General features: G+C 40.6%; 2 protein-coding genes across 3 annotated transcripts in view; one reads left to right on the forward strand and one right to left on the reverse strand.

The window, feature by feature from the left end:
• Window positions 1-4,246, reverse strand: part of LOC138950750 (histamine H1 receptor-like) — a 15,958-nt gene extending 11,712 nt beyond the window's left edge. The window contains exon 1 of the mRNA XM_070322749.1: window positions 4,198-4,246. Coding sequence (XP_070178850.1) covers window positions 4,198-4,246 — 49 coding nt within the window. The remainder of the gene's footprint in view (window positions 1-4,197) is intronic.
• Window positions 4,247-4,496: 250 nt separating this feature from the next.
• Window positions 4,497-22,103, forward strand: LOC138960153 (uncharacterized). Of its 2 annotated transcripts, XM_070331923.1 has the most exons (9): window positions 4,497-5,684; window positions 6,134-6,234; window positions 8,282-8,341; window positions 9,557-9,612; window positions 10,068-10,190; window positions 12,504-12,679; window positions 13,643-14,223; window positions 16,489-16,565; window positions 17,670-22,103. In XM_070331923.1, exons 7-9 carry the CDS (start codon window positions 14,183-14,185, stop codon window positions 19,619-19,621), a joined length of 2,070 nt encoding a protein of 689 aa, XP_070188024.1. In that variant the 5' UTR covers window positions 4,497-5,684; window positions 6,134-6,234; window positions 8,282-8,341; window positions 9,557-9,612; window positions 10,068-10,190; window positions 12,504-12,679; window positions 13,643-14,182; the 3' UTR covers window positions 19,622-22,103. The 2 variants fall into 2 exon arrangements, with proteins under 2 accessions (XP_070188024.1, XP_070188016.1); XM_070331915.1 differs by having other exon boundaries at window positions 4,497-6,234.
• The last annotated feature ends 1,258 nt before the right edge of the window (window positions 22,104-23,361 follow it).

The raw sequence follows: 23,361 nt of genomic DNA on the forward strand, positions 1-23,361 counted from the left end.
AATCATCTGTGTCCCCAGTCTCGTAATCCCCCCCCCCCCCCATCTCCCCACCCCCACTCCCTCTGTACCGTCTGCTGGGATATGAGGCCGCCATCAACCACCCCCACCCCACACACACACCCACACCCTCTCATCTGTTGGTGTATGTGTACCTGCACAGCGCTGAGTTCAATAATTATTTTTGACATTTGCTCTATAAATCCCATAGTGCACTGGGATTGTTTTAATAACGATATTGTCAGTACCGCCAAAGAAAAAAGAAGATTCAAAACGCACATTTTGCTGCGCGCATTTGGATAGGCGTAACTGTGTGGTCAGGTTTGTGTCAGATCTACTTTTGTGTGGGCTGTCTCAAGAGTGTCGTGCTTTTGTCACACGCAAACTCTTGTTTTAATTTCTGTTGGCAAATTCCAGAGTAGCGTTAAGCTAAAAAGTGATGATCTTTCATACAGACCTCATTTGAACTCGGAGAAAGGACTGTGCTCTTAGTTATTTGCGATTCGAAACCTTCATCGAGCTTCGACAGATTGACTGTGCAGAGTGTTGCCCCTTGAATTGACTCCAAGGCCACGGTTAGCACATTTTCAAAGTAAATGTGGTATGTTTCTCGTGTTGTAGGCCTATCTTCACTCATCGGGGAGTCTGGTACTATATATTAACGGTGAGAATGCTCTGAACTCTACACGTATTATATCCCCATCGTTTGTTTGTTCACATTTGCCCAACATGTTAATTTGCTGCGGGGTTTATGTCGTCTGCTAGGCGGCTAGGGCAATCGAACCACTCAACTGCAGTCTCATTTCAAAAACAAAAATTGCTCGTCTGCACGCACGAGGCAGGCTGGTAATAAGTTTTTATACATGGTAAGAACGTTCTTAACCCTACACGTTTTCGATTCCGATTGTTGTTGCCTTGAAATAATAATTCGAAAACCATTCATTTACTGAACTGATGCAGTCGTATTTCAGTGTAGTCTACTATAACAGAGTCGACTTTCAAATGCTGGTCTAGCTGGTACGTTATCGGAATAACACTTGTGTTTTCTGTTTGCTGCTGGGAATTTTATACTAACTCATCATTTGGTAATGTGGTTAATAAGCTACATGCCACTAACACGGCATATGAGAAGAATCTTTGCAAGTCAAAACGAGAAGAGACCATTGTGGAAGAGACACAGCCGCTTCTATTTTTAGATCAGTGGGATTCACTGTGGCACAGGCGCCTGCGATCTGTCAGAAAAAACCCACTTCTGCTTTGAGCCGCAGGAAATTTATGGTTATTTTTTGGTAAAGTGGAGAATATAAGCTACATGTCATTAATTAATTCTGAGGATTAGAGAACAGTCTCGCTTTGGCAAAGGGCGTAAGAATACGCTCTGTGGAAAAGTTAGCGCACTCCAAGAGTGCGCTAACAGATTTAAGCGCCTCGCCATTAGCCAATCAACTGGTTCACATCAGTCATGTGACACCAGTACTTACTGACAATTATTATTATTATTATTAGTAGTAGTAGTAGTAGTAGCATAATGATCTTCTTCTTCTTCTTCTGCGTTCGTGGGCTGAAACTCCCACATACACTCGTGTTTTTTGCACGAGTGGAATTTTACGTGTATGACCGTTTTTTACCCCGCCATTCATAATGATCGATACTGTCAGCACTCATCTCACGCTAAAACTATCGTCTGGTCTTCTATCATAAGGAAAAAACAGTACGCCGTGCGTTTGAAGTCCAGGAGACGCCAAGGGAGCTAACTATCGTCTGCTCTTCTATAATAAGGAAAAAACAGTACGCCGTGCGTTTGAAGTCCAGGAGACGCCAAGGGAGCTAACTATCGTCTGCTCTTCTATAATAAGGAAAAAACAGTACGCCGTGCGTTTGAAGTCCAGGAGACGCCAAGGGAGCTAACTATCGTCTGCTCTTCTATAATAAGGAAAAAACAGTACGCCGTGCGTTTGAAGTCCAGGAGACGCCAAGGGAGCTAACTATCGTCTGCTCTTCTATAATAAGGAAAAAACAGTACGCCGTGCGTTTGAAGTCCAGGAGACGCCAAGGGAGCTAACTATCGTCTGCTCTTCTATAATAAGGAAAAAACAGTACGCCGTGCGTTTGAAGTCCAGGAGACGCCAAGGGAGCTAACTATCGTCTGCTCTTCTATAATAAGGAAAAAACAGTACGCCGTGCGTTTGAAGTCCAGGAGACGCCAAGGGAGCTAACTATCGTCTGCTCTTCTATAATAAGGAAAAAACAGTACGCCGTGCGTTTGAAGTCCAGGAGACGCCAAGGGAGCTAACTATCGTCTGCTCTTCTATAATAAGGAAAAAACAGTACGCCGTGCGTTTGAAGTCCAGGAGACGCCAAGGGAGCTAACTATCGTCTGCTCTTCTATAATAAGGATAAAACAGTACGCCGTGCGTTTGAAGTCCAGGAGACTCCAAGGGAGCTAACTCGCGTCTGCTTCCGCTTGGCAAAGACGACCTAGGATTTAAAAGCTGCCCGGCGGCTGTCAACACTGAGAGCTTCTTGCCTTGCAGTCATCTTCTCACTTCTTTGATTTCACCCCACATACCTTTCAAGATCGACAGGGAAGTGTTTTGATTTCACCCCTCTTATTACCCTTAAAAGATGGACAGGGTAGTGTTTTTATTTCACCCCTCTTACCTTTGAAGATCGACAGGGAAGTGTTTTGATTTCACCCCTTTTACCTTTGAAGATGGACAGGGAAGTGTGTTTTTTAATTTAGTTTATGTTTCCTCCCCCCCCCCTTTTTGTTATTGTTGCGTATAAGTGTACATGTTCTTATTCGAATGGCCTTGGCAACCACGAGTTGACCAATTCTTAAAATAACTGTACAAAAGAAAATGTCTTTCTTTACCTGAGTCGAAAAAGAGAAACGAGGTCAAAATGGAAGAAAAGCGGATTGAAAAAAAAGTAAGGTAAGAAAAAGAAAATAAGGTATTCCGTTCGTCACTTCCTTCATTTCAGATATACGACACGAACAAAATGGGACAAATGCAGATAAAAAGAAAGAGGGGGGGGGGGGGATGAAAGAAAAAAAGGAAAGAAAAAACAAAACACTTTTAGTGCGTGGTTGCGCAACACCGCTGGTTTTCGGGAAAAAAACACGACCTTTTATGTTTGTTTTTTGTGTGTGCAGAAATCCAGCGAAGCCTGACGTCGATACGCACAGTTTAAAACAGCCCTTAAACAACCGGCTCGATCCACCCGCCGAGGCTTTAAAGAGCCCCTTAAACATGTCAAACGTAATCTGGTTTGAAAATCGCTGCGAAACGAGATCAATCGGCCGAGGCCTTTCCCGCTCAATCAGGCGCGGGGGTCGGGGAAGGGCATCGCATCAGGCAAATAGAGTTGGAGGACCTCCATTATTTATTGAAAGGTGGGACGATAAAACTGCGGGGACGTGCTGTTCAAGCGTGGAGAATGTCCTCCCTATCTTTTTCCTCCTCCTCCTCCCTCCCACACCTCATTCTCTCTTTTTCCCAAAGCTCGTTTACATTGGAGACCAACAAAATCGGGCCGACAATTTCTGATTCTCACCTCATTATCACTTGCCTCGAATAGTTCTAAAATTAGCAAATAGTCAGTGTTTAGCGGTTTTGAGTGTAGGTTTCACAAGTTGTCTGCGGCCTCTATGAATGATTTTCACGATGGAGATTTTAACCGAGATATGTTTTTCTTCTCTAATATCTTTGTCGCTGTCAATGTTGATGCCGTCATCATTGTGTTATAAAACAATCGTTCCCTCGGATACGTCGTCGTCTGTTCTAAACTGTTCAGACAATTGTGCCGCGCAGAAACACGAAGAACAAACAAACAAGCAAACAAACAAGCAAACAAGCAAACAAGCAAACAAACAAAACAAACAAAACAAACACCTGCAAGTATCATCGTCGCCAGGATCATTCGCTATGTTCATCATTACCCTGCCCAAATAAAATAAAATTATTCCAAACGAATATAGTTGATGCGTCATTATCGACATCGCTGCCATCGTCGTCATCGTTGTTATAATCATTGCAGCACCCGGAGCCCCTTTAACCACGGGAATGTATCCCCATCTCATGTCAAGTCAATAACACAAAGGTAATATATGACCTGTGCTAACCATCGTCATCATCATCGTTGTCGTCGAAAGGTACTTGTATGTATACAATGAACATTTGGCTAGCCTGTTGTTACCATCAACGTCGGTCGCCTTAGTCATCATCGTCGCCGTCGTCATGGTCATCGTCGCCAATAACTACGTTCACTGGACATTTCACCTAACCTATTATCATCATCATCATCAGTATCGTCATCATCATCATCGTCGTCGGCATCATCATCATCATCATCATCATTAACAACAAGAACGTAAAGCACAATCAAAACTATCCTGCACCACCCCCCACCACCACCACCAACAACACCAACATCAACAACAACACCACCAACAACAATATACCCATCCCCGCCACCACCAGCAACACCACTACCCGGTGGTGTGGAAAATTGCTACATAAGACTTTGACACTACCACGAGGTAAAAATAATAAAACTACATCGTTTTCACGAATACACAGTGGGGGGCATATGAGATGGTAATTAAATATGCCCAAGGGCTTGCAAAATTCGTTCCATGAAACGGGTGGTAGGCTGGACAGGCCATGTTACATAAGCGTGATTTATAACAATAACAGCTAAAAAATAGCTTTTTTGGCAACCTGTGGGCAGATGGCTAATATAAATGGCGATAAACTGTCAAGAAATACATGATTACTTAATGTTTCATTTGCTACCACGGCATTTTCAAGGATTGTGAAAAAATCAGGTCTTGCATGTACTAAACATGTCGACTTACGTTTTCAAATAACCGATTTTCAGTTCCTTCAGAAATCGTGGAGAAAACACATAAAAATGAATGGATTTTTCCCAAACTTTAATACATTGTTGCCCTTGCACCTAACTTACTGTGTGTAAAAGATGAACGTATATAGACATGTTTATTGTGTTTTTTTACGAAATTTTGTACTTACAGTGGTAGTAGTTGAAATGTTACTTAAGATTTTCCATGATTTATATGAAAGTAAAGGAGCAATTGAGAAATCAGTAACATACGATGAATATTACTATGATAACATTTACATGTTAATGTAAGAACACTATTGCTCGTGCTTTTCCCAAACAAATACAACACGAAGACTCCAAAGTAGAGGCTCACATGCCACATTGCAGTAAAGTTGATGCAATTTGCTGTGAAACCAAAAAACAATAACCATAAACTCAAAAAAGCAAGCTTGGCAGTGCTATATGCTTTAACAAACGCAGGGACAAATATGGTCATCTTGTTTGTTCATAGTCATTATTCACATTTGTATTAAGTAGCATGTTGTAACGTGCAAAACTTTCAAGACAAATAACTTTTTAGTTTGGCTTTTTTCAATTACCATAACTGCATAGGTATAAAATAAAGCTTACTGCTACATTCATCACCATGCATGGAACCTCTGGAACTTTGTTTTGAAAACATTGTGAAAATAAATACTCTTACAGTAACAGATCACGGTGAATTTGTTGTTGATACGGGCAAGGGGTGAGGCAATCGTATTGAAGCGAGAGTTATCGAACTTGTTCAGCGTAATGGCGGCAACGAAATGGCAACGCGACGGCGTCGACGAAATTCAAAGGTAAATGTCTACATTCCATGTCTATTAATCGCATGTTGATTGCTGTTGCGTATTAAATAAGGAAAGAGTGAAATATAAGTGGGGTTTTTCACGTCTTTTGCCTTTGTCAAGTTAGTTGGGCGGCAAGATGTCTCATGGAGACCGATTCAGTGATTGAATCGTGCGACTCTGAGTGTGACTGTGAGATTGAACATTATTTTGTGGTCCGGTAGGCCTCTTTCGTTCTGTAGACTACTCCAAAAGTATTTTGTTATAATTGTTTTCTCTCAAAAAAAACCCGGTCATCACTTTCAAATGGCAAAAGGCGCTTTTCAAACAGATTGTCCTTCTTTTTGTAGTTGCCCAGTTTTCAGGCCTGTAGCATACTGCAGTGCATCTAGGCATGATTCATTCTGACTGCTTCTGGAAAACTAGTTCTAATTTGTGTTAACTTGTGTGTCTGTTTGCAGGGGACTTGGACAACAAAAACGGCATCCCTATGCTGAAGGAGGGCCAAGAAGACACGATTATGGATAGTCTACTGTCCATGTTACCCAAGTTGGCACAACAGGTAAACATAGCTGTATTACTTCCAGCCTGTCAACATTATAATTTAGCTTGATTTCAGGACTTCCAAGCTCCGTTTTATAAGCCCCCTCCCCACTCTGAATTTTAAGAAACAAACGACTTCAGCAACCAATAGGCCTCCACTCCACTACATAAGCCACAAACTTAAGTATTTATATCTAACTTATCCACTGTCTTCTACTACATGCATTATCCACGATTATGCCAGAAAACGTTTTAAAAGGAATCAAACCAAAAATTCCTTCTCAACACCAAATCAAATTACCCGCCCTGGTGCATGACCTTGCCCCGCTGGCATCAACCGACTCTGGACGGCCTTGACAAGGCTACTTCTATTCCGCCATTAAAAACTCGACCGGTCAAACGTGTTGTCTTTTGTTGCCGTGAAAAACAGATTTCTTCAGTTGCTTGTGTTAATTCTATAGGGAACATCTTCGTTTTAGGTTTGTGTGAGCGAGTTTTGGAGTCGATTATTTGGCTGATGACTTGTTATCGGGTGTGGAGCTTGTAACTGTATTGAGTGATTTTGCATTCACTGTTGATTTGGAAGAAATGTCATTTAACTTTCATACCACTGACTCCCGATTCTGAATCGGATGTCGGCGTGGTTTTGATATCTGAAAATCAACCTTCTCAGAAACAGTATTCTGTGAGATGCTTTTACTAAGCTGACTGGGATTTCGGGTACATACCCCCACTCCATCCCTTCCCTTACACACTTCACTCGCACTTAGCCCACTCAGGTAATAATCTAGACACCTCTGCTTCTCCAGGGTTGTTTGAGGCCAGCGGGGCAAGGTCATGCTCCATGGCGGGTACTTTGATTTGGTGTTGGGAAGGAATGATAATAATAATAATAACAATGAACATTTTTATGTGCAATTTCTCGATACAAGATGGAATATGGAGCACACGGCCCATAACATAGAACAAACACAGGAACGAGAACTATCATTTTTTCTTCGCATTTTTGCTGAGATTTGAACTCGCACTTTCAAGTATGGTCTGCAAGGACTGAAGGAGGCTCAAGCCTGTTAGGCGATTATCCTTGGGAAGTCCAACCATTCACTCAGGGACACTCATTTCACCCACATATTAGTAATAGTTCAAAACACCAATTATTGTCCTGTCATTGATGCAGTCCTTAAATGTTCTACTTGTTTGCGTGTATGCGGTATAACTCAAACATGGAATTTTTGTAACGTGCACATTTTTTTTATGAATACATCGGCAAAAGAGGCACGAGAAGAGTCTTTAGTTTACAAGAGTTGACCCTGGATAGATTGTAAAGTCGCCCACTCTGTCGCCGAGCACCGAGCAAGGGTGTATTTATGTGAATACCATGCCATTGGCCACAGTGGCCTGCTGTATTTCTTTCGAATACATCACCTCAATTTAACTAATAGGAGTTACCTTACTTACGAGTGCTAGACTGAGAAGCGTCCTATGTTACCAGTACTAGACTGTAAACAAGGTCGCTAACTCTAGATTTCCGTCGGTATACCATTTAGGGGAGTAGTCTCCCTTTGTCGGTAGTACCTCTCTGCGCATGTGCCAATGCCCATAATCCCCAGTTTCAATTTCTTGCTAGATAAACATGGAATCTTTAATCTTTAACGTGCGCAAATGGAGCATGTGATGCACACGAGGGCGAGATAGACACTGAGAGAGTCTTCACACATGTTGACTCTGATAATTTCTCTTCTGCCTCAACCCGCAACGCAAAGCGACAGGTTGATTCCTTTTAAAGTTGTCTGGCACAATCTAGGATAATGCATATATAGTAGAAGACAGTTAGTGGTAAGTATCACAAATACAATTACTTAGATGAATAATTAGTTATATTTCTAGCATAGTTTTTGACACTGTTTGTTACGACACAGTCCGTAAAGTGCTTTGGGTGAATTTTGGGCTTGTTTTGATTGTGGAAGCACTTTAGCGGTAAAACCGGTATCACCTCCACCACCCAAGCTGATATCAAGGAGCGATTGCTTGTTGGTATTGAACGGGGTTTTTCTTCTCTTTTTCAGAATATGGATTACATGCTACGTGTGCTATTCCCGGAGGTGACAGACAGACTTTTCAGTTCGGTATGTACATTTTTAAGTCTTCTTTTGCCCACCCTCTTTTACATCTTTCTGTGGAGACTAAAGAGTTGCAACACCAAGAAGGAACAGTCATTATTAAAGACCAACAGTCTGTTGCCTCTGAATATGTCCAGGAGAGTGCTATTCTCTGCAAAAAAAAGAATAGTACCGCTGGAGCATAGCTGTTACCTAAGAGGCAAAAATCCATGCAATTCTTTCCCTGTAGGCTGGGCTGAAGGATAGGCCTGCCATATTTTTACCTGTGGCAACGTAAGTCACTCAGTTCGTCGGTCTGTCTGTCTGTCGGTCAGTCTGTCTCCAAAAATCTCCAAAAAATAAGTCAAAAAAATGTCCACCAAAGGCATTGCCACATGTATCGCAGTTTTTGCGCTTGTTTTTCCTGTTTAGTTAAATCTGTAAGTCTTTCGTGTGTTTTAAACTATGATATTTGGCTTTAGTCTTTCATGTGTTGTAGACCATCGTCTTTGGAGGTTGATATTGAGATATATGTATTAAATACATGTGTGGCAGCCCTAGGCTCTTCATAGTCTGATGGGCTTTAAACAAATATAGTAATGATTAAACATGACTATGACTAATGTGTCCATTTTGTTTCTCTTTAAAAATGGCCTTTGTCGGTTTTGTTGTTGTTGTTGCTTGTTTTGCCTTTAGCCCAACCATAACGTTCCCTGTGCCTCAACCATACAGACACCCCCCCCCCCAACACACACAAGATGGAAAATATTTTTTCAGATGATTATGACACCAGGTGTTCAGAAGATTTGCTCATGTGTGTATGTAAATAATATCCCACAATGTATCTCGATGTTGGTATTATTAAATACTTACCGTGTGATATTAGTGACTAATACTATTTGTAAGCCCACTCTGCTTCCCCACAGTGAAGACCATCTTTGAGATTCTGAACGCATGAGCTTGTTGCGAAAGAATATCATCATACTAGTTATGTGCCCGGAAGGGGCACATTTGATTGCTTCAACCCACCACGGTCAAAGACGATTTTTTCAAAGGGTGGTCAAGGTATTTGGGGTGCATATTATCACATCGATCTGAAGACAAGTGCATTAGTAAATCATATGGTAAGTATTTGATAGTACCAAAATTTAGATGCATTTTTTGATAATACCTGAATAAGCTCTTTGCAGGCCATTTCAGTGAACTAAATGTGTGGGTTTTTTTGTTTTTTTGTTTTTGCAGGGGAAGGAGATTTGTGCTGTTTGTGCGTTTACAGTTAACGTGGATAGCGCTGTAAGGTGAGTGATGTTTCTGATCATCAAGAGCAACGTTTGATTTCATTACATGCATGTCTAATTGTAAAGCACCCACCTGTCGGTATTACCTGAGAGATATTTATCAGTTACAAGTTAACCCAAGCAAAAGTTCCAGTCGGTTTAAACAGGAGTTTATTTATTCAGCAATACATGCAAGATAAACAGTTTGCTGCACACAGACAAGGAAACCCTTATAAACAGTGGGCAACAATGTCAATTTTACACATTTAGCGGACAAGTTATGGCAAATTGAGAAAACCCTGTCAGGCAATGTACAGCTGATAAAATTAACAAAAATCGCACACACACACATGCAGCTGCTCCCTCACGCACTCGCTCACTCACAGTTCCAGTCCAATTTAAAGAATAAAAAACCCATTCATTTTAATATTATGATCATCGATTGTTGATAATTTAATAACGTTTCCATTCAACAGATGTGATGACTGCTTCAAGTGGTATGATTACACTTAACTTGCCTCCAACCACCTCTGAAAAAATCGCCAAAAGTGCGTGGCTACGCGTGGCAATGTGAACATTGCTGCACACTTGCTTCATCAGTAAGGATTTGTTCTTTTTGTTCTTTTGACATGCTATTGGGGTAGTCACTGTTATCTATCAAGTAGACAAGTAGATGTCATACTAATATTGTGTTTGTAGTCGCTGAACTCTTTGGGGACCGGTAACCCAAATGTGTGTTAAGCTAATGATGTTGTTTTGGTATTCTATCCCCAATCTAGGCTGGCGAGATCATCACAAAATCAAACTGTGCAGTCAAACAGCAATGGATGTGTTCACAAAGTTAACTGAAATTTCACATTTCAAACAGTAATTTGTTTCCGCCCATCCGCAAAAATTAAAAATAAATGATTTTTCAAAAATTCCGATTTCCAATAGCAGCTTTAGTAACATTCCTTCGTACCACGTGGAGTGTGTGTGTTATCTGTGTTGTGCGTCTTTGTGTTGTGTGAATGTCTCCACATGGGCGTACGTGTTGGAATAGATCGCCGCGTTTTGAGCTCTTTCAGTAAAACAAAAGAGGTATCGCGCGTACAAATTTCAATTTTTTTTTTTAAACATGTTCACTTTCAGGTTGAATGTATAATGATGTAGTGGTGGCAAGCATCTTGAACTTTTGTTCCAAAAGATTAAAACGTGTGAAAAGAGTTAAAGGAAAAACACTAAAATCGATTTAATTGATGAATATTTTTGTTTCCTTTGTTTTACACCTTTTTTGACTCACATGCGAAGCAAAAGTGAGTCTATGTACTCACCCGAGTCGTCCGTCCGTCCGTCCGTCCGGACGTCCGTCCGGAAAACTTTAACGTTGGATATTTCTTGGACACTATTCAGTCTATCAGTACCAAATTTGGCAAGATGGTGTATGATGACAAGGCCCCAAAAAACATACATAGCATCTTGACCTTGCTTCAAGGTCAAGGTCGCAGGGGCCATAAATGTTGCCTAAAAAACAGCTATTTTTCAAATTTTTCCCATTTTCTCTGAAGTTTTTGAGATTCAATACCTCACCTATATATGATATATAGGGCAAAGTAAGCCCCATCTTTTGATACCAGTTTGGTTTACCTTGCTTCAAGGTCAAGGTCACAGGAGCTCTTCAAAGTTGGATTGTATACATATTTTGAAGTGACCTTGACCCTGAACTATGGAAGATAACTGTTTCAAACTTAAAAATTATGTGGGGCACATGTTATGCTTTCATCATGAGACACATTTGGTCACATATGATCAAGGTCAAGGTCACTTTGACCCTTATGAAATGTGACCAAAATAAGGTAGTGAACCACTAAAAGTGACCATATCTCATGGTAGAAAGAGCCAATAAGCACCATTGTACTTCCTATGTCTTGAATTAACAGCTTTGTGTTGCATGACCTTGGTTGACCTTGGGTCAAGGTCACATGTATTTTGGTAGGAAAAATGTGTAAAGCATGTGAGTCGTATGGGCTTTGCCCTTCTTGTTTTTACATGTGACACAAGTGTGTCCATAAGTCTGTCGGTTTGTAGGGGGACAGGGTGATTGAGCGATTGGTGCTGTCAATGAGAGGGACCCGGGTTCGAGCCCTGTCAGCGCCATAAGGAAAATTCATTTTCCAGGTTCGGCCTTGTGTAGACCTAACGATCGAATGGGGCACCCCCGTGTGCATCACACGCAGTCGATCATATGCGCACGTTAAAGATCCCGTAATCTCAGATTCGTCTTGAGTTTGTGGAGACAGCACCCAGAACATGGAGGTTCAGCGCGAGCGGTCTTTATACTATAAAGATTTCATATTTAAGGATATCACATGCATAAAAACTGCAAATTAATCATTGTTCAATGAAGTATCAATTCACAACTGCTTCAGGGTAACATGCATGAATATTTACACTATTATGAAGTACCGATACACGATTTCTTCACATAAAGTAACATTCAATGTTTGTAAATGAAGTATCGATACACGATTTCTTCAAATTACACTTGGTTTCAATGAAGTATCAATTCACAACTTGTTCAGAGTAACATGGTTGAATATTTACATAGTAATGAAGTACCGATACACGATTTCTTCAACAACAACACACACACAAGATACACACACACACACACACACACACACACTTTTGTCCACATTGATTGATATTGCTGGCAGAGACACAAATTTACATACATTTTCACTGCAGCTAACTCTTACTAGTCTTACAGATAATTTCAGTGACATGTGACGTGTTGTACACTAGAAACAAACTTTTCAAGTTACATGTTACAGCCTTGAATAGGTTTGTGGTGCTCTGCTGGGCTTTTAAGTTTTAGGAGGCACTGTTAGGTTGACAAAATGAAAATGTAATGTGAGTGGTGACTATTTCAGGAAGAACAGGAGGACAACATGGAGCCTGAGAACACAACAAAGTTCTTCCAACACATTGTGGATGCGCCAGAGAATGCACCAGGAATGCCTGCGGACTGCACCAAGACAAATCCACTCAGTGATGGTGCGCTCTTGAATACAGAAGGGCAGTATAACCCTGTGGAGAAACTCATTGAGTGAGTATACATACAAAACGTGATGCAAGTAGGATGATAGAAAACAAAGGCAACTGGAAAATAAAGTCGGTAAAAGGAGGAAAATTGCACCACTGGAAAATGAAGGCCAATGAGGCCTTGGTCAAAACAAAGTGTCCACAGATGTTTTACATAAAAACTGTTCATAACACGCAAAAAGTGTTCATAGCTGTTCTTTTATTTTGTTAGGCTTTTCTTGGTTAATCTTTTCGACTTTTGTTAAACTTTATTGTGAACATTCTGATCTCTTTTTCTTTCTTTTTTACGTCAGTGGTATTTGTTTTTTAATTGCCATTTGTGTTAATTGATTTTGCCTTTGAAGGGATTGTGTGCCGACGGCCTGCGTTTGTACATTTCTTGGATTCTTTTTGCCACTACATATTTTGTCTGTTTTTGTCTTCATCGTCGTTATTGGATCTGCAGTCATGTTATTGTTTTACTTTTAATATGAAATATGTTTACCCATTATTTTTACAAAATTTAGCAAGGGGATGGACTTCTAATATTGGTAACTGTTAATTATTCCATTATGTAACACACAAACATATTGTCGTCAATCAGCAAAAAGCCCGAAATTTAGGTAAATTTTGTGATTTTAGTATACTTACCAATTGATACTACTGAGTACATGTATCTGCTTTTATGAAAACGGAATAGCTGAAGAAAATGAGGGAATATTTACCCTGCTCAGCCTAACTGAATGGTCCTTCGCACTGGCAGTGTGTCTGTCAAGGTCACTTAGAGACGTTACCCATGATATTCTTCTCTTTCTTTCCACCCATGAGCTTGTGAATGATGTGGGAGGAATTTTTGGCTATGTCAACCATTAGTCTGATGATGAAACAGGAAGCGACACCCATGAATGTCTAAGGGAGTTCTAGTCCAAGAAGGACCATGCATTGATCTGCATGTTTAGAATTAAGTTGTCTCTTTCGTGTTTGACAGGCCACATATGGAGAAAGTTAGCTGTAGGGGTTCAGATGACAACAGCAGTGACAATAACTGCGAAGATGACTCGGAGTCAGAATGGAAGCCTCCGGTATGCAGCTCTCTCTCTCTCTCTCTTTCTCTCTCTCTCTCTCTCTCTCTCTCTCTCTCTCTCTCTCTCTCTCTCTCTCTCTCTCTCTCTCTCTCTCTCCATGAATCTGATAACTGTTGTTGTAGAGTGAACTACATATCAGATGACACACCCTGCCTCTTGCTTGTGGTGAACAATCTAAATGGCCATTCGGGGACGTATCAGGAAGAAATAGTTTGCACGTGCATGAGGTGTGACGTTTCCCCTAAGTACAATCTAAGGATTGTTTTTTGGTACATGTAGCAAGATTTGGTAGATATTTTAAAGACACAAAATTAAATCAAATTTACCTTGTAGATCATCCTGTTGTTTTGGATTGGAGTTGTGTTTATCAAAGTAACAGTTACATTTTTACTTTGCTACAGCCTAAGAAAAAGATTCCAGGGTGGATTCCAGGGCAGACAGACATGGAGTCAACGTCGGAGTCCGAGTCATCTAGTGATGAATCGTGAGTGATCAACTGAATATCTTGGTAGATCCGCTACTAGATGAAAGCTTATTTTGAACTAGCCAGCCATGTTGTGTGTTAGTGGAGCAAAGTCACCAGCCCAGTGGAAATTTGATTGTGGAGAGAAAAGGATATTCAGTAAAGTCTGTGCAGTCGTGAAGAAAACACAATAATACAAGAGGCAGAAATGTTACTATCCAGCTCTAAAAACAATACAAAAGAAAAACAATATTCAGTCAAGTCTGTACAAGAGTTAAGAAAAAAACAATTTACAATAGGCAACTGCAGTTGCTAATCTCTAATGATAGTTAGCATCTCGACCAAGTTGAAGCTTGGTCTTGCTTGCTGCATACGTTTTTTGCATGTGTCACAAGTCACCGTCTGTTGGTCGGTCGGTTGCAAGGTCATAAAGTTATGTGTTGCCAAATTAACTATTTTATAGAAGTACTGGCTGCAGAATAGTCATCACAAAGAAACGACACATTTTTATTTGCGATCTTTAACCATTTGGGCCTGGTGCTCGGGTACGTTGGTCAGTGATAAATAAGTTATACATGTACAATGCACACGAAAACAAAAAAAACACAAAAAGTTATTTAAGGATGTCACCTACTATCAGCAACTCCCGACTGAACTCTCGCCAATGAGATTTTTTTTTAAAACAGAAATCGCTAATATTATGATTGTCATGAGTTGCATAATGGTCAGCTCAGTTGCCTTGGGACTAAAATGGCTAAGACAACGTGCATAAATTAAGCTCATTAACGGTTTTTAGTGAATAACTCGAAAATGAATTCAATGACCTACGAAATTTTTTTGCTCAATCGACTTTAAAGGGGCAATGAGCCGGGTGTCGTTGTTTATTTGTTTTATGTCTTAAAGACATCGGTTCATTTACAATTACATAAAGTTGAAGTAAGTAAGTGTCCTAGCAAAGTATACTTAAAAAAACCCAGTTTTTTTTAATTTTTTGACTCACATGCGAAGCAAAAGTGAGTCTATGTACTCACCCGAGTCGTCCGTCCGTCCGGACGTCCGGAAAACTTTAACGTTGGATATTTCTTGGACACTATTCAGTCTATCAGTACCAAATTTGGCAAGATGGTGTATGATGACAAGGCCCCAAAAAACATACATAGCATCTTGACCTTGCTTCAAGGTCAAGGTCGCAGGGGCCATAAATGTTGCCTAAAAAACAGCTATTTTTCACATTTTTCCCATTTTCTCTGAAGTTTTTGAGATTCAATACCTCACCTATATATGATATATAGGGCAAAGTAAGCCCCATCTTTTGATACCAGTTTGGTTTACCTTGCTTCAAGGTCAAGGTCACAGGAGCTCTTCAAAGTTGGATTGTATACATATTTTGAAGTGACCTTGACCCTGAACTATGGAAGATAACTGTTTCAAACTTAAAAATTATGTGGGGCACATGTTATGCTTTCATCATGAGACACATTTGGTCACATATGATCAAGGTCAAGGTCACTTTGACCCTTATGAAATGTGACCAAAATAAGGTAGTGAACCACTAAAAGTGACCATATCTCATGGTAGAAAGAGCCAATAAGCACCATTGTACTTCCTATGTCTTGAATTACCAGCTTTGTGTTGCATGACCTTGGATCACCTTGACCTTGGGTCAAGGTCACATGTATTTTGGTAGGAAAAATGTGTAAAGCATGTGAGTCGTATGGGCTTTGCCCTTCTTGTTAATTTTTTATATTTATTATTTTTTTAAGAAATCTCCAGCGATTAAAGCCTGTGTATCCACAGGCAGCATGAAAGCAAACGAAGATTCATATATACAAATAGGAAAGGTGGGTCGCAGATCTGGGGTTACCTCCCTTAGTCCGCCACCATAAACCCTTGACTTGCCGCGGAGTTTTACAATGGTTATCTCTCGTACCGGAAACGAAAGTGGGGAAATACCTCTAACTGATTTGATTGAAACGGTAGGTTCAAATGAGCTTCGTTGGACATTCATATGAGATCAAAGACACCCCGTCACATCGACAACGCATTCTGTGCTATGCGTCTGTGTGTATGCATGTAGTGCTTGCTTCACCTAAAATAACGGCATGCCTGAAAATGTCCGAATTTTCTGCAAAAAAACATCGTCTGCTACAATCGCGTGGTAGCGAGCAAGTGAGTGCAAGTGACGAGAGCGTCTGCTGCTGCGCGCATTGATAGCTATTGATGTGAAGTTGATAAATTGGAAAATTTGAGACGCAACATGACATTATATGATCTGTCTGTTTGCAGGGGACTTGGACAACAAAATGTGCATCCGGGAGAATCAAGAAGACACGATGATGCAGTTTCCCAAGTTGGCACTACAGGTAAACAAAATTTCATTTTCTTATTTTTTTTGTGATGTTGAATGTGCGAAAGATCAAGAATGCAAGAGGATGCGGGATCTTGCCCCATGAGAATTTTTGTTTCAATGGGAAAAAACCTCAAAAGGTGCATTCTGTTGCCATTTTAATTAAGTTGGAAATTATCCAAAAGTAAAAAGCCTGACTTTTTTTCTGGGTGTCAACTGCAGGGGGTGGGGGTGAATTCCCTGGATCCTCCAATGGGCGGACCTCATCTGTGGAAGGGTGAGGGGGAAGGTTCGTCTGTAAGGTTCTATAAAGCTGTGCCCACATGGGCAGTCCAAAACATATGACATCGGTCTGGATCTTGATTTCTGATCAGGGGTCGAAATTAACGGGAGCGCAGGGCGCTCCGCCCTGCAAATTGGCACCCCGCCCCAAGAAATGCAGTAGCTAGGGCCCACGCCGCTCCGGTCAAAATCTTGACTGAAGGCTTGTAATTTTTAACGAATCGGTGACAGGTTGTTTACTTAGCTCAAAGTCTTCGTCATCATAGAAGCTTTGTAAAAAAAAAGCGAAAGTGACGTTTCCAAGTTCTGACGCAATTTTTAAACGGAAACTGCCGAGTCTTTGCTAGCAAAATCAAGAAATTTACGCACAGGAAAGAAGAAAGAAGTCTCGGCTGCACATATAATAATCTGACGACCTTCACCTTTCCTGAACCAAAAGTAGTCTCAGATGCACATATCACAGACTATGGCCTTGCTTGAACACCAAATTTGGACATTTTTTTGAGACATTTTTTTTAGACAGACAGACCGACCGACCGACAGACAGACGGACGGACCGAGTGACTTATAGATCTGTGTTGCCACAGATAAAAAAAGAAGTCAACACAGTGAGTGATGTTTAAGCAAGGAACCAACTGTGACAGTCTCTACACACACGTGGTATGACAAATGACTGAAGTGAGCCCAGTTGCAGTCTCTACACACACGTGGCATGACAAATGACTGAAGTGAGCCCAGTAGAAGGCTCTGCACACACGTGGCATGACATTTGAATATGAATTTCATTTCTTGCATTGTCAAACATCACCTCAATTTCTTGTTTTGTGTTTATTTACAGATCCGTTGAAACGGAAGCAAGGAGACGTAAGCAGATCCGTTGAAAAGAAAGCAAGGAGACGTAAGCAGCATGTCAACACAAAGAAGCACCGAGGCAGACGTCGGTGTCCTGTCGCAGGATGTCCAGGAGAAGTTGTGAATTTGAAACGACACTACGAAAATGTCCACCCTGATATTCCCCGCTTTGAAGTTGAAAAGTTGATAAAAGACTCTAAATCTCGACCAAAACGGTCTTATCCGAAGAAACGATGTGCACTCAAGTCTTGTTCTTGGGTTGGAACTAGACCAGACAAGCACTTGCAAAAACACCACCAGCTTTCAAGAGCAGAGGCACTTGAAACAGCCAAACAATGCGAGAAACAATGCGAGAATGCCAAAACTCCTGACCCAAATCGGGTCACAGCAGATGCACTCTCAGACGAATTCCTTATTTGGTTTGAGTCACTAGAAGGGGGATATTATATTCCAAAATCTCTTGAGGAAAACAAGCGGAAACAACGAGAAACTCAAAACAAAAAAGTCCGTTTCATGATCAACCAAATCTTGGAGGAGTGTTTTGGTCAAAATGAAATGCAAGTGACGTGCCTCAACCAACTGAAAATGATAGGTCGCACCACTGACAACGGCTCTGAGTCTGTTGTCATGAGACTCAAGGAAGGCAGCTCATCAGGAAAGGAGCCCAAGACATGGGGCACGATTAAGAACTATTTGTCTGCTCTGTCACATTTCTTTGACTTCCTTCAGTCATGTTATGTCTCTCATGGTCTTGACATACAAGGCATGCGAACAGTATGTCGGGGCATCATTCACACTGTGAACAAATTCGTCGCAGAAGAAAACCAAAAAAGAAAGCTCCAGACGAGAGACAAAATCATTCCTCCAGAGATCATGTCGGAGTACTTCGACAAGAAAATGGCAAAAGGGCTCGCTAAAGAAATCCAAAAAGGTGGAAAAGACGATGAAGGCAACTACTACACCGAAGGCAAGGAGATTGTGGTGGAACGCCTGAGAAACCACATCATCCTGCAAACAGCTCTTTCAAGTGGTAAGAGGTGTGGCGTTTTATGTGATATGAAATGTCACCAGGTCATGGATGCGGAGGAGAGTGACAATGGTGAGAGAGTAGTCTTAGTAGAGGATGGTAAGACGTTCAGAACGTCAGGAGCAGCAGGAATTCGTTTCAGTGCTCGTGATTTTGCTACTTTGCGTTTCTATGTTCAGTTCCTGCGACCTGAGTCACCAAACGATCAAGTGTTCTGTCAACTGAATGGCATGTACTCCAGTGTCAGTGACATTAACACAAATCTACAAGCGGCTTTCAACGACTTTGGCATGACACACAATGTGAATGTTCCCCATATAACGTGTACACTGATCCGGAAAACATTCGTCAGTCTGTCCCGAGAACATGACATCAGCAGAGAACACGAAATTGAGATGGCGAAGCACATGGACCACACAGTGCAAACCGCTGACAAGCACTATGACACAACTGCTGGAGCCAAATACAGCGCGAAGTTTGCAAAAATCGTGCAGTCGTTCATTCACTATGGAGGGGCAGAAGATGATGATGACGATGACGGTACATATCCAGAGAAGGACATGGAGCAGCCAGAGATCAATGAGAGTCCCAATCTGGAATGTGATCTCCGTTCAAATAGCTCTCAAAACATCCCGGGAAAACCTGTTTCATGTCGCTTTGGGCGGGCGGAAGTCTTTTCTCCTGATGATCGTGAAAGGGTTAAAAGGTGCTGTTGGCCACTGATCGAAAAGCGATTGTCGGATAAACTCCCAATCAAGAACGAAGATGTCATGCAACAGATCAAAGATGCAGGTTTTCATTTCCAAGACCTGTTCACGAGATACACCAAACGTCAGTTGTACCACAGAGTGAGGTTGGAGTGGAGAAAGATCATAGATAAAGAACAGAAAGAAAATGGCAAAGCAAAGTAGTCAAATGACTGCTATTCAAGAAATGAGAATTCGTCTGAGAGTCCATCTGCTGTTTAATCTGCATATGATTGTCATGTGCTTATTTTAAACATTGAAGCAATCCGATGTACACCAGCAGTCTTGTAAGTTTTGACATTGTCACAAAAAGGGTTTCATTTGTAACTCGAGATACTGAAATTAGTTTTGTTTGTTGTTTGGGTTGTTTTTTTTGTGTGTGTGTGGCCTAAATGGTTTGTTTGCATTTTTGCTACAACACTTTCGAGGCTCTTTGTGACAGAGGGATGAGACAAAGCGTGTGGATTGTCCTGTGATGGTGGATGTTCACAAGACTCTCAATTCATACAAAGGAGTTGTCAGGTGCCTGGATCTCCATGGTATCCGTGGTCTAGACACAAAAACAGTATGTTATGTTGAACCACTGTCTGAATCTGAGTGAACATTGAGTCTGCGCGTTGTCTTTATTTTATTTTATTTTTTTCATTTTGGATCCTCGGGATGCTCTCTTGGCTCGAGATACATCTTCAACTCGTCATCTTTAGTTGTGTACTCAAATGATATTATTTTTCCTTTCCTTTAATTTTTGTTTTTGTTTTGGACGATTTGCGATTGGTTGAAGAAGTTTGATTTTGTCTCTTTGAACTGCGCCGTTTAAGTGTTTTCTGCATTTTCAATTGATCTGAACATAATTGATCATTTATTATTTAACGTTTTGACTTCTGCATCCAGAAATAACCTTATATCTCAGTCGTTTGTAGACTGATCATCACCAAACGTGCTGTGGTGATTTTTTTATGACATCCACTTAATGCTGTGAGTGGATTTTGAAATTTTTGTTGTGGAAGTATTCGGTAGAGCACAATTTGACAGAATGTGGGGACGTTTTCAATTTGAGGCTAAGATATTTGCTTAGTCTTTCTCTTAACGATTTCTAACAATCAAATACTTAATTTTTCTCATGAAAATAATAAATAGTAATGAATATGAGAAAAGACAGTAAACAATGGCGGCCATTCTTTACTCACTTTTCTCATATTCATTACTATTATTATTTTCATGAGAAAAATTAAGTATTTGATTGTTAGAAATCGTTAATTTTTGTGTGTGAAGCATTTGGAACCAAATTTGTTGGATATATGCAGTGGGATATATAGAACACGAAGGTAAAACGCAAGCGGTTTTTATATGGTTCTTGTTTTTAAGTCTTGTTTTATTTTAAACTTTCTATTTTTAACCAATTGAATCTGCATTGCGTGTTGAATTATGTTCATCTATCTGTGTTTTGGTCTCAGTATGGCTGATCGTAGTCCTCGGACCGTTTTAAACCTATTATGTTATGTTATGTTATGCAAAGATGTCAAGGGCATCGTCTTCATCTTCCATCAACTCCTCTGCTGCTCTTGCCGAAACAATTCCGATTGCGTTGGAGTCTTGGCAATGCACCAGATCTTCTCTGACACACTTCCAAAGTCCCGCAGTGGATGATACTGCCAGCGCCTAGTTGTAAAAGTCTCTCTCTCTCTCTGTGACAGGGACTTACAAAAACAGTCCCAAGAATCTCTTGGGCATTGACCAAAAAGGGTCGTGCCATAGAAAGAACAAAGCGCAGCCACATTAAACCTGAATTGATCTTTTCCTTGAACTTCTTCACTGATTTTCCTTTTTTCACCGCACGTTCTCAGATCTTGCATGTCATGAAGGCCGCAACAAGCGTAACAAGGGAATCGTAGGCACTTTTGTCACAACAGTCTTCCAACCAGGCCTCCTGCACCCAGTCCGACTTGTTGGCTTTGAAGCCCATCTTGATGAGAGTGGTATCGTTAAGATATGTGAACAGAGCAATACCACACATGTCCACAAATGCGTCCTTGAATCCTATCGCTAGACATTTCTTTGCAATGTCTACAGCAAGCTGCATCCAAATGTTATACTCGGCATCACTACCTCGCACAATCATATTTTTTGCTTCCAGAGTTTTCTTTTCCCTGGCTTTTCTTTTCCTTCATCGATAACAATTTGACTCGCTGTTGCAATATCTTTAGCAATTAAGTTGAGACAAAGCTCAAACAACGTGAATGAATGAAGAATGGATGAATGAATGTAAACTTGAAAAGACAAGTTACAATAGTTCCTTTCCTTTCTAGCAAGATAAGGCACGTTTATGATTATTTGAAACTAACAGTAATAGTGTTGCTAATGGTGTTTGGGTGGCATGTGTACAGTGTGCTTGAATTAATGGAGGGTGATTTCTACTTGCCAATTTTTATTCTTGTCAAGAAGGTCATTAGTTACAACCAACCAACTATTCCAAAATGCCCTTTCAAAGTTGTTTCATACTTGTGCCATAACCTGGCTTTTTTGTTTTGTTTATTATGTCTTTTTTGTATCTTCTACTTTTACTTGTTTTGTTTTCAAGTTATTCAAGATTGGCAATGACTTTTTGTTCAATTCATTTTGCTGAAACAATAAAATAATTTGATTCTAATTTCAAGTTTTGATTTATAATCTCTCTCTCTCTCTCTCTCTCTCTCTCTCTCTCTCTCTATCTCTACCCCCCCTCTCTCTCTCTCTCCCCCTATCTCTCTCTCTCCCCCTATCTCTCTCTCTCCCCCTCTCTCTCTCTATCCCTCCCTCTCTCTATCTCTCTCCCTCCCTCCCCCCCTCCCCTCTCTCTCTCTCTCTCTCTCTCTCTCTCTCTCTCTCTGTCTCTGTCTCTGTCTCTGTCTCTCTCTCTCTCTATGTGGTCTCTACAGAGGATCGACATTACACAATACAACATAATCATGCATTACACTTGGTGACTTACAATATTACAAATGCATGGATTGTAACAAACAAAAACAACTCAGTCAATCTTTTATTCCCAGTTACATTACACAATCCAACACATATTCAAATTAAACATAGAATTATGTTACAGTGTTATACAGTACATATTCAAACAATCCCAAATGCTGTGTGTAAGGAGTGTCATCATCATCATTATCAAATACGAGCATGGTTAGTATAGTGCTTATTTACACGCGCGGTCAGTGATTTTCTCAATAGCTGGAAAACAAAGCACATTTTTATTGTATAGTCATAGCTGAAAATACAACGTAGACACTGGCGTAATGTCATAACCAAACAGATTTCTCGTAGATATGATGAATATACCCCGGGCGTGGTCATGCCTGCATTTGTACCCCCCTTATGGTGCCTCTGTTTTAAAATGCGCCTCCCAACAATAAATAAAAGGGAAATCCCACGATATTTTCGCTGAAGGTACAATGACACTGCTGACTGGGTCAAAACTCTGAGGCTCAATATAGGATTACAAATATTGAACTGTCTTGCCAAAGTTTCTGAAATATGATGTGATAGATGCATTCAGTCAACCAGTATTTGTGCAGTGCAATAACTTGACTTAAAAGAAAACATTTATTTGACGTTGTTGGTTGGTTATCTTTATGTTAATTATATCTGCCTTTATAAATTGTTGAATCCGTTCATTAACACTGCAGAAAGACAGCGACAACACTCCAGGAATTATGTTAATGACAGTGACTCAAGAGCCAGGACAGACTATACATGTATCGTTTCACAAAGTAACGATGGCAACGAATTATCAATTAAGTTGCCGTGGTAATGGATTTTTATTATGCAACAATTCAACATGCGTAACAGTTCAACAGTTACGTAGCAATGGTTGTGGACATATTTTAAGTAAAAGTTCCACAGGGGTAGCATATCACATGTAAGTA

This window comes from Littorina saxatilis, linkage group LG1 (genome assembly GCF_037325665.1).
Source record: "Littorina saxatilis isolate snail1 linkage group LG1, US_GU_Lsax_2.0, whole genome shotgun sequence".
In the NCBI taxonomy this organism is placed as follows: domain Eukaryota; kingdom Metazoa; phylum Mollusca; class Gastropoda; order Littorinimorpha; family Littorinidae; genus Littorina; species Littorina saxatilis.

Excerpts from the sequence above, each read along its gene's own strand:
- LOC138960153 (XM_070331915.1), top strand. The coding sequence starts at position 14,183 with ATGGAGTCAACGTCGGAGTCCGAGTCATCTAGTGATGAATC. Across the intron at positions 14,224-16,488 it reads GAGTCATCTAGTGATGAATC|GGGACTTGGACAACAAAATG; the intron begins GTGAGTGATCAA and ends GTCTGTTTGCAG. Across the intron at positions 16,566-17,669 it reads TTCCCAAGTTGGCACTACAG|ATCCGTTGAAACGGAAGCAA; the intron begins GTAAACAAAATT and ends GTTTATTTACAG.